Source organism: Anser cygnoides, chromosome 11 (genome assembly GCF_040182565.1).
Source record: "Anser cygnoides isolate HZ-2024a breed goose chromosome 11, Taihu_goose_T2T_genome, whole genome shotgun sequence".
Classification (NCBI taxonomy): Eukaryota; Metazoa; Chordata; class Aves; order Anseriformes; family Anatidae; genus Anser; species Anser cygnoides.
Window position 1 is genome coordinate 34,298 of NC_089883.1, and position 15,438 is coordinate 49,735.

A 15,438-nucleotide genomic window follows, 5' to 3' on the forward strand; every position below is an offset into this window, starting at 1 on the left:
ACAAGCTACGTTGTTTAAGACACACGAGCTGGAACGTTCCTGCCCAACAATCAGTGGCATCGCACAGGAAGGATGCCGCACGCTCCTAGAAACCAAACCTACCAGTCCTGAACAGCTCCCCTGCCAGACAATTCCCCACCTCCTCCTGCCAACCACGCTCAGCGCACACACTATTTGGCTCTCAAAAGAAAAAAAAAAAAAGTAATACCATACACACACAAAAAAAACAACTGAGCTCCACAAATGCCAAAAAGCCATGCACACACAGCAGCCCCAGCAGGGCTAATCACAGACTTACCCTTTACAGATGAAAAAGGTAACTCTGATACGACCCTGCTCAGTCTCTTGGTAATACTGCGCCTACGTGGTCAAGCCTCTTGTAGTGTGTAATCAAGCTCTTTTTAGTCCTCTGGAGAGTTACACAAGTGGCTTCATACGTCTAGAGATTCAAATATAACCCAAAAACACAAGTGGATCCCACCATCCCAGAAACAAGTGAGCCAGCAACCTCTGCTAAATATCCCTCTAGTAAGTGATTTCCAAGCACTTAAAATCTAGAAATCCATAGACACCAACCTGCCCAAAGAACCCTGCAACTGACTGAAAAACAAAGCACTTACCCCAAAGAGCAGCCCAGGCACAATGAACTCCCTAATGGCATACCTGGGGCTCATATACCATTTGGCCCCGCCCAGCACCCAAACCCAATCACCTGGGAAAGGGGAGGGGCAAAGCACAAGAAAGTAGAAAGAGAGCAGGAGCAACAGCTGTGGTGGTTTGTTTCTTGTTTCTGTTTACTGTGTTGTGTTTTTTTTTTTAAATCTGGTTTAGCTCAATAGCATGCAGACTGCAGACAAGAGAACTGGGGTGATTCTAGAAGCAACAATACCCATGCTTTTGCTGCAGCTTTGAATATTGAAAGGACAATACGACCAAGCAACTGAATTTTTTTCAGCTGGAATTAGCTCAAACCTTTCTTTACAAAGAAAGAAAAATCTGGGAGCATAACAGATCACACGCCAAAACAACAAAAAAAAATAAATTCCATATAATAACATCACTTGCAGGAAAAATCACGTACTTGAGTAGGCTATCTGAAAACCAAAAGGCTATGCTGATGGGTCAAAACACACTACAGGACAACGGAGCCTGGCCCTCTGCTGCACCAACTTAAAACTCATCCCTACACTCACCAAGGTGCAATCCCAACCCAAACACAGACACACCATTTCAGCCTCAACGCAGTTTTGGGAACTGCTGGAAAGCAGGCTTCATCCTCAGCGAGGCGTGCTCAGGCTCCACGGGATGGGGCTTCAGGCACCGCTTCACCTACTGAAGACGACCACCATCATCAGGAGCTGCCACGCCAGACCACCTTTTTCCTCTGCAACACCTTTCTCAGGAACCAAACAGCATTCCAGTGACCTGCTTTGCTCCTATTCTAAAGACTATCACAGCCCACCTTGTCTGTGGCACCTGATAAGCAGAACAGAAAGCAACCACAGCAATAAAAGCCACTGCACCCTCAGGACAGTTACTCTCATCCCCTCCTTTACCTCAGCCGCTTACCTACCCCACGTGGCAGATGCTTCCACCCGTTCTCTGAAGCCACCTAGAGCACCTCTAAAAGAGAAACTGGAATTTTACTCTATTGGATGTAGTTAAAAAAACTGCAGCGACAACCAGTCAGCGACAACTGCAGCGACAAACAGCCTCACCTCAGACCCTCAGAGGGAAACACCTGAACATCTTCCCCTGTGGTGGTTTTAGAGGGGTAGGCGACCGAGCTCCACCAAAACCGCTCTCTCCCTCTCCCTCCTCAAAGAAGGACAGGGAGAAAATACAAGGAAAAAGGGCTCAAGGGTTGAGATAAGGATGAGGAGATTACACAGTAAATATCGTGATAAGCAAAACACACTCAGCATAGAAAGACAGAAAGATTTATTGCTTATTACTACGCAATGTAGAGAAGCGAGAAACAAACGAAAGCAACCAAAAGCACCTTCCCCCCCAGCCACCCTCTTCCACCTTCTCCCCCCCAGCGGTGCAGGTGATCGGTGTTTATGGTCAGTCTATAGCGCTTCTTTGCCGCCACTCCTCCTCGGACGCCCTCATCCCCTGTGCTGTGGGGTTCCTCCCACAGGATGCAGTCCTTGGTCAACTGATCTGGCATGGCCTTCCCACAGGCAGCAGCTCTTCCAGAACTGTTCCAGATGTAGGTCCATACCACGGGGTCCATCCCTCAGGAGCAAACTGCTCCAACCTGGGTCCCCCACGGGCAGCAGCTCCTGCCAGCTCACCTGCTCCTGCGTGGTCTCCTCTCCACGGTCTACAGGTCCGGCCCGGAATCTGCCCCGGCAAGGGTCTTCCACAGGCCGCAGCCTCCATCAGTGCAGGTCCACCTGCTCCACCGTGCTCTCCTCCACCAGCTGCAGCATGGAACCCTGCTCCACCGTGGTACTCCGTGGGCTGCAGGGGGACAGCCTGCTTCACCATGGTCCTCGCCACAGGCCGCGGGGGACTTCTGCTCCGGCACCTGGAGTACCTCTCCCCCTCCTTCTTCACTGACCTTGGCGCCTGCAAGGCTGTTCCTCACTCCTCTTGCTCTCCCAGCTGCTGCATGGCACAGCGTCTTTGTGGTTTTTTTTTTTTCCTGTCTTAAACATGCTCTCACAGACGCGCAAACAACATCACTTATGGGCTCCGCTCAGCAGCGGGGCCATTACCGAACATGGGGCAGCTTCTAGATTCTTCGCACAGAAGCCACCCCTAGAGCCCCCTGCTACCAAAACCTTGCCACATAAACCCACTACGTCCCTTCATTTTGGTTAAGGGACGACCAGGCTGACAACACGCTCACCTTCCCTCACTGCTCCGTGACACGGGGATTTCCCTGTCCAAGACTGCACCAAGCACCTGCAGGGACGAGAGAAAAGCACCCCCTGAGGCACCTCACAGCCACAGCGTACCTGCTGCAATACCTGTCTTCCCAGTTGCTTTACTTCAGCTGCTCGTTAGCTCGATCTAAGATCCAAAATGTGCCCGGGCGGCGCCGCGCCAAAATGTGCCCGGGCGGCGCCGCGCCAAAATGTGCCCGGGCGGCGCCGCGCCAAAATGTGCCCGGGCGGCGCCGCGCCAAAATGTGCCCGGGCGGCGCCGCGCCAAAATGTGCCCGGGCGGCGCCGCGCCAAAATGTGCCCGGGCGGCGCCGCGCCAAAATGTGCCCGGGCGGCGCCGCGCCAAAATGTGCCCGGGCGGCGCCGCGCCAAAATGTGCCCGGGCGGCGCCGCGCCAAAATGTGCCCGGGCGGCGCCGCGCCAAAATGTGCCCGGGCGGCGCCGCGCCAAAATGTGCCCGGGCGGCGCCGCGCCAAAATGTGCCCGGGCGGCGCCGCGCCAAAATGTGCCCGGGCGGCGCCGCGCCAAAATGTGCCCGGGCGGCGCCGCGCCAAAATGTGCCCGGGCGGCGCCGCGCCAAAATGTGCCCGGGCGGCGCCGCGCCAAAATGTGCCCGGGCGGCGCCGCGCCAAAATGTGCCCGGGCGGCGCCGCGCCAAAATGTGCCCGGGCGGCGCCGCGCCAAAATGTGCCCGGGCGGCGCCGCGCCAAAATGTGCCCGGGCGGCGCCGCGCCAAAATGTGCCCGGGCGGCGCCGCGCCAAAATGTGCCCGGGCGGCGCCGCGCCAAAATGTGCCCGGGCCAATCACAGGCTTACCCTTTACAGATGAAAAAGGCAACTCTGATACGACCCTGCTCAGTCTCTTGGTAATACTGCGCCTACGTGGTCAAGCCTCTTGTAGTGTGTAATCAAGCTCTTTTTAGTCCTCTGGAGAGTTACACAAGTGGCTTCATACGTCTAGAGATTCAAATATAACCCAAAAACACAAGTGGATCCCACCATCCCAAAAACAAGTGAGCCAGCAACCTCTGCTAAATATCCCTCTAGTAAGTGATTTCCAAGCACTTAAAATCTGGAAATCCATAGACACCAACCTGCCCAAAGAACCCTGCAACTGACTGAAGGAAAAACAAAGCACTTACCCCAAAGAGCAGCCCAGGCACAATGAACTCTCTAATGGCATACCTGGAGCTCATTTACCATTTGGCCCCGCCCAGCACCCAAAGCCAATCACCTGGGAAAGGGGAGTGGCAAAGCACAAGAAAGTAGAAAGAGCAGGAGCAGCACAGCAGCTGTGTTTTTTTGTTTGTTTGTTTTGTTTTTTTTTTTTTTAATCTGGCTTAGCTCAACAGCATGCAGACTGCAGACAAGAGAACTGGGGTGTTTCTAGAAGCAACAATCCCCATGCTTTTGCTGCAGCTTTGAATATTGAAAGGACAGTATGACCAAGCAAATAACTGATTTTTTTTCAGCTGGAATTAGCTCAAACCTTTCTTTACAAAGAAAGAAAAATCTAGGAGCATAACAGATCACACGCCAAAAAAAAAAAAACAACACCAACTCCATGCAATAACATCACTCGCAGGACAAACCACGTGCTTGAGTAGGCTATCTGAAAACCAAAAGGCTATGCCGATGGGTCAAAACACACTACAGGACAATGGAGCCTGGCCCTCTGCTGCACCAGCTTGAATCCTATCCCTACACTCACCAAGGTGCAACCCCAACCCAAACACAGACACACCATTTCAGCCTCAACACAGTTTTGGGAACTGCTGGAAAGCAGGCTTCATCCTCAGCAAGGCGTGCTCAGGCTCCACGGCATGGGGCTTCAGGCACCTCTGCACCTACCGAAGACGACCACCATCAGGAGCTGCCACGCCAGACCACCTTTTTCCTCTGCAACACCTTTCTCAGGAACCAAACAGCATTCCAGTGACCTGCTTTGCTCCTATTCTAAAGAATATCACAGCCCACCTTGCCTGTGGCACCTGATAAGCAGAACAGAAATCAACCACAGCAGCAAAAGCCACTGCACCCTCAGGACAGTTACTCTCATCCCCTCCTTTACCTCAGCCGCTTACCTACCCCCACATGGCAGATGCTTCCACCCGTTCTCTGAAGCCACCTAGAGCACCTCCAAAAGAGAAACTGGAATTTTACTCTATTTGATGTAGTAAAATAACTGTAGTGATGGGCACGAAAATGTGCCCAGACGGCAGCAATCACAGACTTACCCTTTAGAGATGAAAAAGGGGACCTTGCTCAGTCTCTTAGTAATACTACCATGCTCATGCAGTCGAGGAACCGTACCCCACCATTTCTTAAAAACGAGTTAGCCGGCAACACCTCCTAAGCACGCCTCTATTACGTGAATTCCAAGCGCTTAAAATCTAGAAGGCTGCAAGATCTAAAACTCTACAGCCACACAAACCGCAAGCAAAAGCTCCAAAACTATAACAAACTGTCCCTAACCCTGAAAAAGACTACCCCTTACACGCCTACTGCTGCTCTTTTCAGATACATGCTTACACAGGGAGCTTCGATGACACTTATCTCCTAAACCCTGCTCCATCACTTTGCCACCAAGGCTGTAACTTCAATAATATTTGACATACAGGCAAAGACTCACAAGTAAGCCCTGCAATTCTGCAGAAATCATAAGGGACCCACAACCACAAAGCAAACACACAAAGTAAGATCGCCATCCTATCCGTAAACATGCTATAACAATTACTCACCTGAAGAGGAGCTGCTTGCAATACATGCACCTAGTACTATATAGACTGTTTTACTCTAACAGATCCTACTAGTCCTTACCTCAAAAGGACATACCGGTCTCTACTTGGAAACGTATCAGTCCATAGACTCTGACCCACCTAAAGAACCCTGCATGCAACTGACTAAAGGGAAAACATAGCACTTACCCCCAAAGCGCAGCCCAGACAGAATGAGCTCTCTGATGGCATGCCTGGAGCTCATATACCGTTTGGCCCCGCCCAGCACCCAAACCCAATCTCCTGGGAAAGGGGAGGGGCAAAGCACAAGAAAGTAGAAAGCGAGCAGGAGGAGCAGCAGCTGTTTATTTTTATTTTTATTTTTTTTCCTAGCTTAGCTCAACAGCATGCAGAGTGCAGACAAGAACTGGTGTTTCTCTAGAAGCAACAATCCCCATGCTTTTGCTTCAGCTTTGAATATTGAAAGGACGATATGACCAAGCAAGTAGCTGAAACTTTTTCAGCTGGAACTACCTCAACCTTTGTTTTACACAGGAAGAAAAGTCTAGGAGCATAACATATTACACGCCAAAAAAAAGAACTCTATGTAACAAATCACTCGCAGGAAAGAAACGCGCATGCGCGGCGCCGCTCAGGCTGCGGTACGCACCTTCCACCAGCAGGTGGGGGCAGAGGACGCCCGGGCGCCACCGCGCATGTGCGGAGCCGCTCAGCCTGCAGTACCCACTTTTTGCCAGCAGGTGCCGTCCCGAGGACGGCAGGCACGGCTTCCCACACCGTTTTCCCGGAAAAAGCACAAACGAAAACGGCAGAAATTTGCACCCCACGCCGCGTCAGGGAGGAAATATCTGCCTTGAGCAACATGCCGCTCGCGGCTGGGAAGCTGAGCGGCGGCAGTCTGAAACACTACATTTTTTTACCAGGACAAAAAAGGGAGGTAATAATAATGAACCCACCGTGGCCAAGAGGAAGCCCAGAGCCCAAAGTGTATGCTGTCTGACAGACTGCAGGACGCAATGCGCTCTGTCATTTAATCCTGTGTCAAACCTGGTGGGACCCCCTCTCAGCTTCCCTGCCACATCCCCATTACCTCCTGCCCTGCTTCCCTCACTCACAGGGGCCACCCCTGGAGTCGCCAATAGCACTGCTGGTGCCTGGCCTGGCACCCAGCCTCCCCCTCAACTTCTCCTCCCGAGACTAAAAAAATACCAGCATTCCTTGAAAACGAGTACCCTCAGAGTGAGGAAGGAGCACAGCCCTGGGCTCCCCAACGCAGGCCTGGAGCTCTGCCACGACTGTCCCCTGTTCGGGTCCACGGCAACTCCAGCCCATCCTGCACTGCTCTGCCACTGCCTCACACCTGTGCCACAGCTCTGAAGTGCCCCCATCCAGTACCCCTCTCAGAGATGTCCCTTAGGTCTCCCTCCAACCCTTCACAAGGATGGAAGCAAACAGAGAGCTCCCTCACCACTGCTCAGACGTGTGAGCAGGGCAAGTGGTGCCACCCAACAATGCTTGTCCTCCTCAGCAGGGCCTGCCTGCTGCTGCCACGCTGCTCCCAGGGCCTGGCTCTTGTGTTGGGGGGCCGCCTCCTCTGGGAAAGATTGCACACAACAGCCATGGGGACAAATGAATTTTTACTTAGATGTGAGTTACAAAGGCAAATTTTACTAGCAAAGAAAGACAGACATGCCTTGTACGCGTAGCTACTTTCATCATAAATACAGTGGCATAAAGGAGTAAGCAAAGCTAAGCCACCAATAAATTATAAAATACATGTAACTCAGTGCTGAGACCGGATCTTTTAATAGTTTTTCCTTTCAGAGAAAACCTCTCGTTTCATACTGTTAGCTAAAATGAGTAGACTCCTTCCATTTTTTAAGATTAATTTCAACCAACCATTTTTTTTTTTTCCAACTTTTGCCAATTCTAGGCAAGAGGCAAGTATTGTAAATCACTTGTTACGGATGTTTTCCTTCATTAGGATAAGATAACTGCTAATACCTCATTACCTTGTTCCCAGATCTGACCACAGCTGTAGTTTAAAAAAATATATTTAAAGTATTCTGTTTAGAAAAAAAAAATGGAGGAATCGATCTCTGTGATTCAAGAGCTTGCAGAATACAGCTGCATTTTCTTAGTAATATTTAATAATATTCCACCATTATTCTCACCATCCCCAGATCAAAGGAATGCAATTTTTAAGTCCTTCTATGTTACAGCAAATTCAGAAGCAGCTAAAGAAAAAATTAAAAACCAAGGCAAGACCTTTATCCCATTTCACATCTCTTTTTTCGATAGCAGTGGAAATCCAGTTCTGAAGTCTCCCTCTTTCAGATGCTCTACACTGTACAGATCTATCTTCGGTTTGGTATGTAAGAAAAGGATTTTTTTTGTTGTTGTTATTGGGTTGGACCCCACATGCACCAACATTAAAATATGGTATTTAATACAGTCTAGATGTTAGCAGGTTGAAAGACATAATTGCTTATTAAAGGATTACAGAAAGGTTATCCTCAGGAATGTAACCATTTCAAATATTGTGAGTGGCTTTTATAAGCAAAGATCTAGGCCAATGAACTAGTGCTTACGTAGATCAGAGATAAGGCAGTTCAACCTAACTCAGTAATCTGAAAGAACAGTGAAAGTGACACATGAGTAACTTGAAATTTGCAATTAAGAGTTATGTCCCTTCTAAAAAAATGGAAATACTAAGAAGAAAACAGGGGTGGAAGAAGGGGCAGAACAAACAATTAGTTTAGGGTTGGATTTATTTATTTAAGAGTCTCTGTATTCTTATTGAATCTAGCAGAACAGCCAGCACCACCACTGTGCTGAAAAATCCACTAAATAGTAAAACAAATGGGGACATCGACAGAGCTAGAAAATTTTAACTTTTTAAAGACTGACCTATTTAAGATAGTTGTCTTCCCCCAAGGGAACTTTTGGCAAGTCTGCAGGTAGAGCTTTAACATTTATTGAATCAGATAAAGATATATGGAACATTGTTCTAAACCGGAAAAAAAATACATTTTAAATGCTTTGCAAGCAGCACTAAAAGCTAACATCTTAAGAATTTTTCAAAGTTTCCCCTCCCAAAAGGCTTCTTTTCATCCTTATGCAGTAATAAATGAATTCCACAGTCCTTCTATGTAATGGGCCATCTGTAAATTATAGTGTCATTAAGAGAAACAAATGAAGAAAAATAAGACACAAAAGCTGTTCTGTGTGTCTATAACACATATTCGTGAATAGTTCAGCAACCATTTATGACACTTCATGATTCTCCAGACCCTATGCGTTCTCAGCAATTGGCTTGCTGTCATCACCACCACAAGTTCACAAACAAATGGATTACCTGGACTTTGACCATTTTTTAATTGCAGTCATTGCTGTTAGAGAGTAACTGGAGTCCGAATACAATCTGCAACTCTTTTTTTCCTTCATGAGGCAAATCAATAAATCAATTGCTCTATAGTGCCATCTTTCTCTTTGTACACATAACCAGAATACAAGACTTATAAAGAACACGATTAGGCAAATAAAGCAGCCCTAAATTTATCCTATTAATAGTTTAATCCCCAGTGCCATATAAAAATACATTCTCAGGGGACCTTCCAAGTAGAACATAAAGGTCATAAAGGTACAAGAAGCAATACCCTACAGACTCAGTCAGCACTGTCAATTCACAAGAGGTTCTTAGTCCTTCGTCATAATACATTTGATATATTTTAGCAAGGTATGGGCATATACTGATGCATAACTAAGTCATTACAAGTCATATATGCAGGTTTCTATTTATCTCCCCTTTCACAGACTTGCCAGCAGAGGTCAGTTACTTCCCATAAAATTTCTTGTTCAGAAGAAAGATCAGAAGGTTGACATTTACTTTTGCTCTGTCAAACAACTTCATGACTGCAACGCCTTCATACTGCAGCTGCAAAAGATCCTGTCAAAGAGAATACGCTTATGAGTGAGTAATCCTCGACAGCTTATGACTATACAAGACCCTGTGAAACAGTAAGTTTTTGAGGAATACCTATCACAAAGCACATGGCACAAGCTAGAAAAACAAGCAAGCTAAAGACCAAATCATCAAGCAACATATTTTGCTATTTTGCATGCACTAAGACTTTGCAGATCTTTAATCTGTGCGTACAGAAAATAAAAATTACAAAAGGGCAGAATTAGAAAGCAATTCCAAGAAAGCTGTATTTCAGGTCTGGACATCATCGGACTTTCATTCGCATAACAGCCGTTAAGTTTAATTTTCAAAAAGGGTCCCACTTCCATATGCCTAATGTTATCACGTACCCATGAAACATTAAAGCATTCCACAGTATGGCTTTCTAAAAAGCTTATCTGCCTTAGACCTCAGTGAGGTGGTTTAAAACAGCAGTTGAAGTCAGAGAAATAAACGGCACCTCCATTAGTACTAAATACACAATGCCGATTCCAGTTCTCCATTATTTACGCAGTATTTCTAGTTGCACTTTCCTCTTGTCTGTGACGCACCTGACAAAGCAATAAGACTACCTGCACTGATTCATCTCGGCAATGAATTTTTCAGCAGCTCTCACTCTTGAACACCACATACTGGAGAAGGTGTTCAGGTTGCGCTACCACAAAGTAATGTTGCATGTTTTGCGAAATATGAACTTGCCTCCTGCAGCTGTGTAGCCTGGGTGATGCTGGAGTAAATATCAGAAAACTATTTCTGCTACTTTCTATAAAATCTTGGCAACGCAAGCGAAGCCATCGCTAACGCTGTATTTGGAAAAGCAATGGCAGTTTCCTCATTACTCCCCTCTCAGAACACGTGCTGTTTCTGAACAGCAGTTCTACAAAGACCCATCAGTACAGCAACACGTACTTGAGGACCGAGTAACATCAGGTAGCCACGTGAACAAAAGAGTTTGTGACCAGCTTCAATGGATTAGAATTGGAATGAGCTACAGGTGTTCTCAGAGCACACATATGGGATGTGCAAGACAGCTGTCCCTCCCAGCAGCTGATTAGGGAGTGTGACACAGATTTATCTACACTGTGTAGGGTGCTCCTACACACAATCTGTTTCAAGATCCCTGAGACATCCATGATTAACATACCTAACGATTCCTGGGGACCAAGTTTTGGCAGACACACAGATGTAGACAGAGATGCCAGACATAACAGTACCAGTGTGGGAAGAAGAATGGGAACCACGCAGCACAAGTTCAGTCTGTATTCCTGTTCGGTAGCTTGGTGTAAAGAAAGGTTGAGGACTCTACAGCTAAAGAAACCAGTAGTTGCAAGGTGGCAGAAAGAATACCCGTAAGTTACAAGTAGCTGATGTCAACACACCCAAGCCTAGCTGACTGCTGACACAGGCTCCTGATCTTTCTGCTACAGCAGGAGGTTGTTGAAAGTGCTCATGCATGTACATGTATGTGCACATATATAAGCGTAAATAGGAATACAGACAGAGATCAAGCTTTCATTAGTAAAGAAACAAATTAGTCTGAATTCTCCATTTGCATTGCATCTTTTTCACTTGATCGTCTGTTTTTGAGACAGCTTTTCACACCGTTCAGGCAGAATGTATGTCATTAAAATTTTGATAAAGAGTCTGGCAAGCAAAAGAGCTATTTGCTGGTCACGTACATCCCATGGAACTCACATACCAGACACTGTCATTATTAAACAGGATAGTTCTTACCTGATAATGTAACATAAAGGTTTCCATCTGTACCCCCATGAATTTTGCTTTTACCTCAAAATCTCCTACTTCTTCCGTCGGACTGATTTCAAATATCACATTTTTAAACCTGTATATTTGAGAAATTAAAAATCACAGTTCATTACTGAACACGCAGTTCCTAATGACATAATTATCTGAATATAATTTTTTTAAGAATTCTGTTCGGAACTTCTAACTCTATCTCCATTTGGAATGATGCCATAAAAGCCAACAAGACCCAGCACAACAACAAATGGAAGCCTAACAGTTTTATGTCTGGGAGATCACATCTTCGTGCAAGCACAACCTACTTCAGCGCACGCACATCCACACCCCATTTAGTGCAGAGTACAAAATCATTCAATTCAGGGTCAAAAAAAAATTTAGTAACAGGCCACTTCTCTATATCCTGCAAAAAAAAAAAAATAGACCACTTTCTCAAGGCTAGCTAAATGCATCTGAACAAACCCAGGCTAGCATTAAGCTGATTTTTCAGCAGTGAGAGTTATTAACCATAGTAGCAATTCACCTAAGGAGGTACCCTTCCATGACTGGGAGTGTGGGGCTGCAGGGGGGAAGATGGTGTCATCTTTAAACCCTGATAAACTTCTCTACCAGCGATCTGCTCCTGTTTAACCAGAAATAAGAGAACTGCTAAGCGACCAATCAATATGAGGTTTCTTGGCCCTGTGCCAGCCTACACGGTCAAAACAATGTCTTCACGTTTAATAGCTAAGTCTGCCAACAATGCTAACCACTGGACAGCCTGTCACCAACTCAGACATATCTCAGGATGAACAGAATGCAAAGACTCCCTGTAGACCCAAGAAGAATTCCATTTGTCAACTGTGACCACCGAGACAAGTTATAAGAAAGAGAATGCAACGATCCCAGAAAAAGAGGGAACAAGGGTAAGCTATTTAGCTCTAATGAGTCATAAAACAACACTCACTGGTTAACTTGCAGGTCCTCAATCTCTAAAAGCACTCCCTTCTCATGAAGTCGAGCTGCTGTATATTTTAGAGAAATCTTTTTACTATTTTTGCCTTTCATCTCCCGAGGCTTCTTCGAGACCCTGGAAAAAAATTGACGTTCAGTCAAACAAATAAAGAGAAGTCAGACAGCGAAGATGTAATCCGATTTGGGTGAGTAGCTAAAACCAGTATAGCTGATCAACTGTGACTAACGTGGCTGATAGATGATGTATTCCTACTAGTAAGTTTATCTACAAAGCATTTGTAGCTCTGATCAGATCTTTGACTTCCGACTATTTACCAATAACTTACATTACAGGAGCAGAAAACACGATACTTCATAGAAAGCAGTATTATTTATCATTAGGCAAAAGAGAATGTTCTTATGGTTAACCGGTACTCTGAAAATGGACCGCTAAGAGTTACTTTGACACACACAGAAACAAAAAAAATAAGTGCAATTAATGATAGGATCCAAGATTACACATGCTACGTATATTTATGCATGACCTGTGGCCCTGATAGATTTAGAATGTTTTTCATCTCACCTCCTCTTCAATCTCAGTGTACTGACCACATGTTCAATGGACGAGCCATTACAGTTGCCCATCTTCACCCATCAGACTACTCGTTACCCTGCTGCCTGTCCTTTGTCACTGCACTGGAGTTAAAATTTTCTGTGTGTCTGAGAAAACAGAAAGACCTGGCCTACCTTTCATTTCAGATTCTATTTTAAACAAGGGTGTCTGATGCCAGCAATTTCAGGCTTAAGGGCTAACATATTTCCCTTTTTCACAAATCTGTGCATCACACCCTTTCCAACAGCAAACCACAACGGTCCAAACCCATATCTGAAGTTTCCTCGAAACAGGAAGTTAATTCTGCAGCATGTTCAGATGAAAAATGGGAGAGGGCAAACAAACCCAGCTATTTTAAAAATTTTTCTTAGCCTAGTAACGACAATGCTGTGCCTGCCAATGTAAAGAGGAGAGAAACTGGGAAGGCAGACTTTTTTTTTCAGGAAAATTGTCTTGCACCACTCCCTCTGGGAAAAAAAGAGGACAATTCATGATCAGTGCTGTCATTTTAAGTACCTATGCTGTTTTCATTCTCTGCTCCAAGAAAGGACGATAGGACAGACCGACTAAGCAGCATATGCATTATCTGGGCAAACCACCCCGTTCTCTCTGGCCTCTCTACACTTCCCTCACTCAAAGGGACAAATTTCTTTCAAATGTGTCTTTTTGACCCCATTTGGGGCGCCATCACTCTCCCTGTACTTTCCCACCACCGCTGAGACCCTTCCCTAGAACCCACCTTTGCAGTAACGAGCCTAGCCAATGAGCTTTGTGCAGATGGCATTACAATTCTTTTTAGCAACGACCTACATGTTCTTTCCGTAAGGAGCATTTCTAGGGTCACAAGCATAGTTCTGAGATACTTACTTGCCCTTGCTGGCCAGGTTATCCAAGCAGGTTTTAATGTAGCTTTTGTAATAATCCACTTGTTCCCCATAAAAGGTAGCTTTGGAATTCAAGGCACTGTACGTCTGCTGCAGCTTTACCAACTCTGCCTTTCTTCTCTGACGGTATCTACGCTGATTTCGGATATCCTACAGCATAGAACAAGACATGTAGAGACCTACTGGTTATTGAAGCTCTCTGGCTGCTCGAGCCCAGAGCACTGAGACATACTGAGATGCACTGATCTTATTTAGCCTTCCTTCAGGCTACAAGTTGTAGTAAGATTCCTCAGACACACTTGTCTCAGTTTAAGTGTCATCGCTTCTCCGAACTAATCAACTCTACACAGCGGTTCATTTGAACCTTTTGTTGCTTTCTCAAATTTCAACGCTGTCATAGCGTATGTCAACAGTGTCGTAGTATGCGATCTAAGGAAGGCAGCAATTTTTGCCTCCACTGGGTAGGAAGGGTACCTTGCAAAGCAAGAACTATAACCATAACAGTGTACCGACTTCCTCATCTTTCTTTGTCAGTCAGTTATTTTTAAGCATGTTACATGAGCAGCTGAATAAAAAACATCACATGTTCAAGTCAACTTCTGTTTTCATTTCTGATACTTAATCTGATCTCTACGGGTGACAATTCATTCACTTTACATACATAATCTTTCCTACACAATATTTTGTCAAACGTATAATATGATGAAATGTGTTGTCAACATAGCAACATACAACAGCGTTATATCTCTTCCACAAGTTGTTTTGTTAGCTTCCCACTTTAGCATTTTAGGTATTCTTGAATGGATATACTAAAAACAAAACAAAACAAACAAAAAACAATATTTAGGATTTCTTTAAGTTATGAGCAAAAACTTCCATGCATGATAAAGTTTGTAGAGGCATTGTAACACTTTCTTAAGGTATCTTAGATTCCGGTAACACAAGCATTTGAGAAAACAGGAAATTCCCATAAAAATAAAGGACTTTTGAAATGTGAAGAGGTGGAAACACTGCAGCAAATGGTATGCTTTGTATGTCTACCTACTGCAAAACTTACGCCTCCTGAAAACTCACACCAGTTTCCCAGCACTGCAAACTGTGGAAAAAAATCAACTACGACTAGGAAACCACCAACTGGCATACCTTTGCAATGTCATTGATTAGTTCCTGGTATTTATTTTTTGCATTCACTATCCCCAGTTCTGTCAGCTTCTTCAGGCCCGTCTTGATTTTCTCTTTTTTTCCCTGAAGATTTAAGTTGCCATCCTCCCTTACAGACACGGATTTTTTCATCTTATCGGGGGTTTTGGCATCACGAATGGCCCGTTTCTGCATAGCTCTTTGATGCTCTGCTTCCTTGAAGAACAGGAATTTACAAGTTCATTAGCAGATTCATTTTTTAAGGTGACAAAGAACTAGAATCAGGTCATCTGACAACTCCGACATAACAGGGTAAGAATTTTGCTCAGTCATTCTGGTACTGACTCTGATGAATCCATGTTTGATGAACACATTCCACGTACAGGAACCAGTAGAAATCTACCTACTGTTTAAAAGTCTTCTAGATACCTATTTTCTGGCAACTCTCAGAGGACTAAGATTGACACGTATAATTTATTTCCATTATATTCCTTCCTCGTTATTGTTA

The 15,438-nt window shown here is 45.4% G+C and overlaps 2 protein-coding genes across 2 annotated transcripts in view; both read right to left on the bottom strand.

The window, feature by feature from the left end:
• Nucleotides 1–464: 464 nt before the first annotated feature.
• On the bottom strand, nt 465–4,764 carry LOC136791673 (uncharacterized). Its single transcript, XM_067003634.1, has 5 exons — nt 4,749–4,764; nt 3,003–3,708; nt 2,861–2,916; nt 2,570–2,632; nt 465–2,469 (listed from the first exon to the last, which is right to left on the bottom strand). Exons 1-5 carry the CDS (start codon nt 4,762–4,764, stop codon nt 2,330–2,332), a joined length of 981 nt encoding a protein of 326 aa, XP_066859735.1. The 3' UTR covers nt 465–2,329.
• A 2,489-nt stretch (nt 4,765–7,253) lies between these two features.
• Nucleotides 7,254–15,438, bottom strand: part of IQGAP1 (IQ motif containing GTPase activating protein 1) — a 56,977-nt gene continuing 48,792 nt past the window's right edge. Inside the window, exons 34-38 of the mRNA XM_067003553.1 lie at nt 14,934–15,146; nt 13,774–13,940; nt 12,307–12,429; nt 11,334–11,442; nt 7,254–9,584 (exon numbers count right to left, since the gene is read on the bottom strand). Coding sequence (XP_066859654.1) covers nt 9,471–9,584; nt 11,334–11,442; nt 12,307–12,429; nt 13,774–13,940; nt 14,934–15,146 — 726 coding nt within the window. The 3' untranslated portion in view covers nt 7,254–9,470. The remainder of the gene's footprint in view (nt 9,585–11,333; nt 11,443–12,306; nt 12,430–13,773; nt 13,941–14,933; nt 15,147–15,438) is intronic.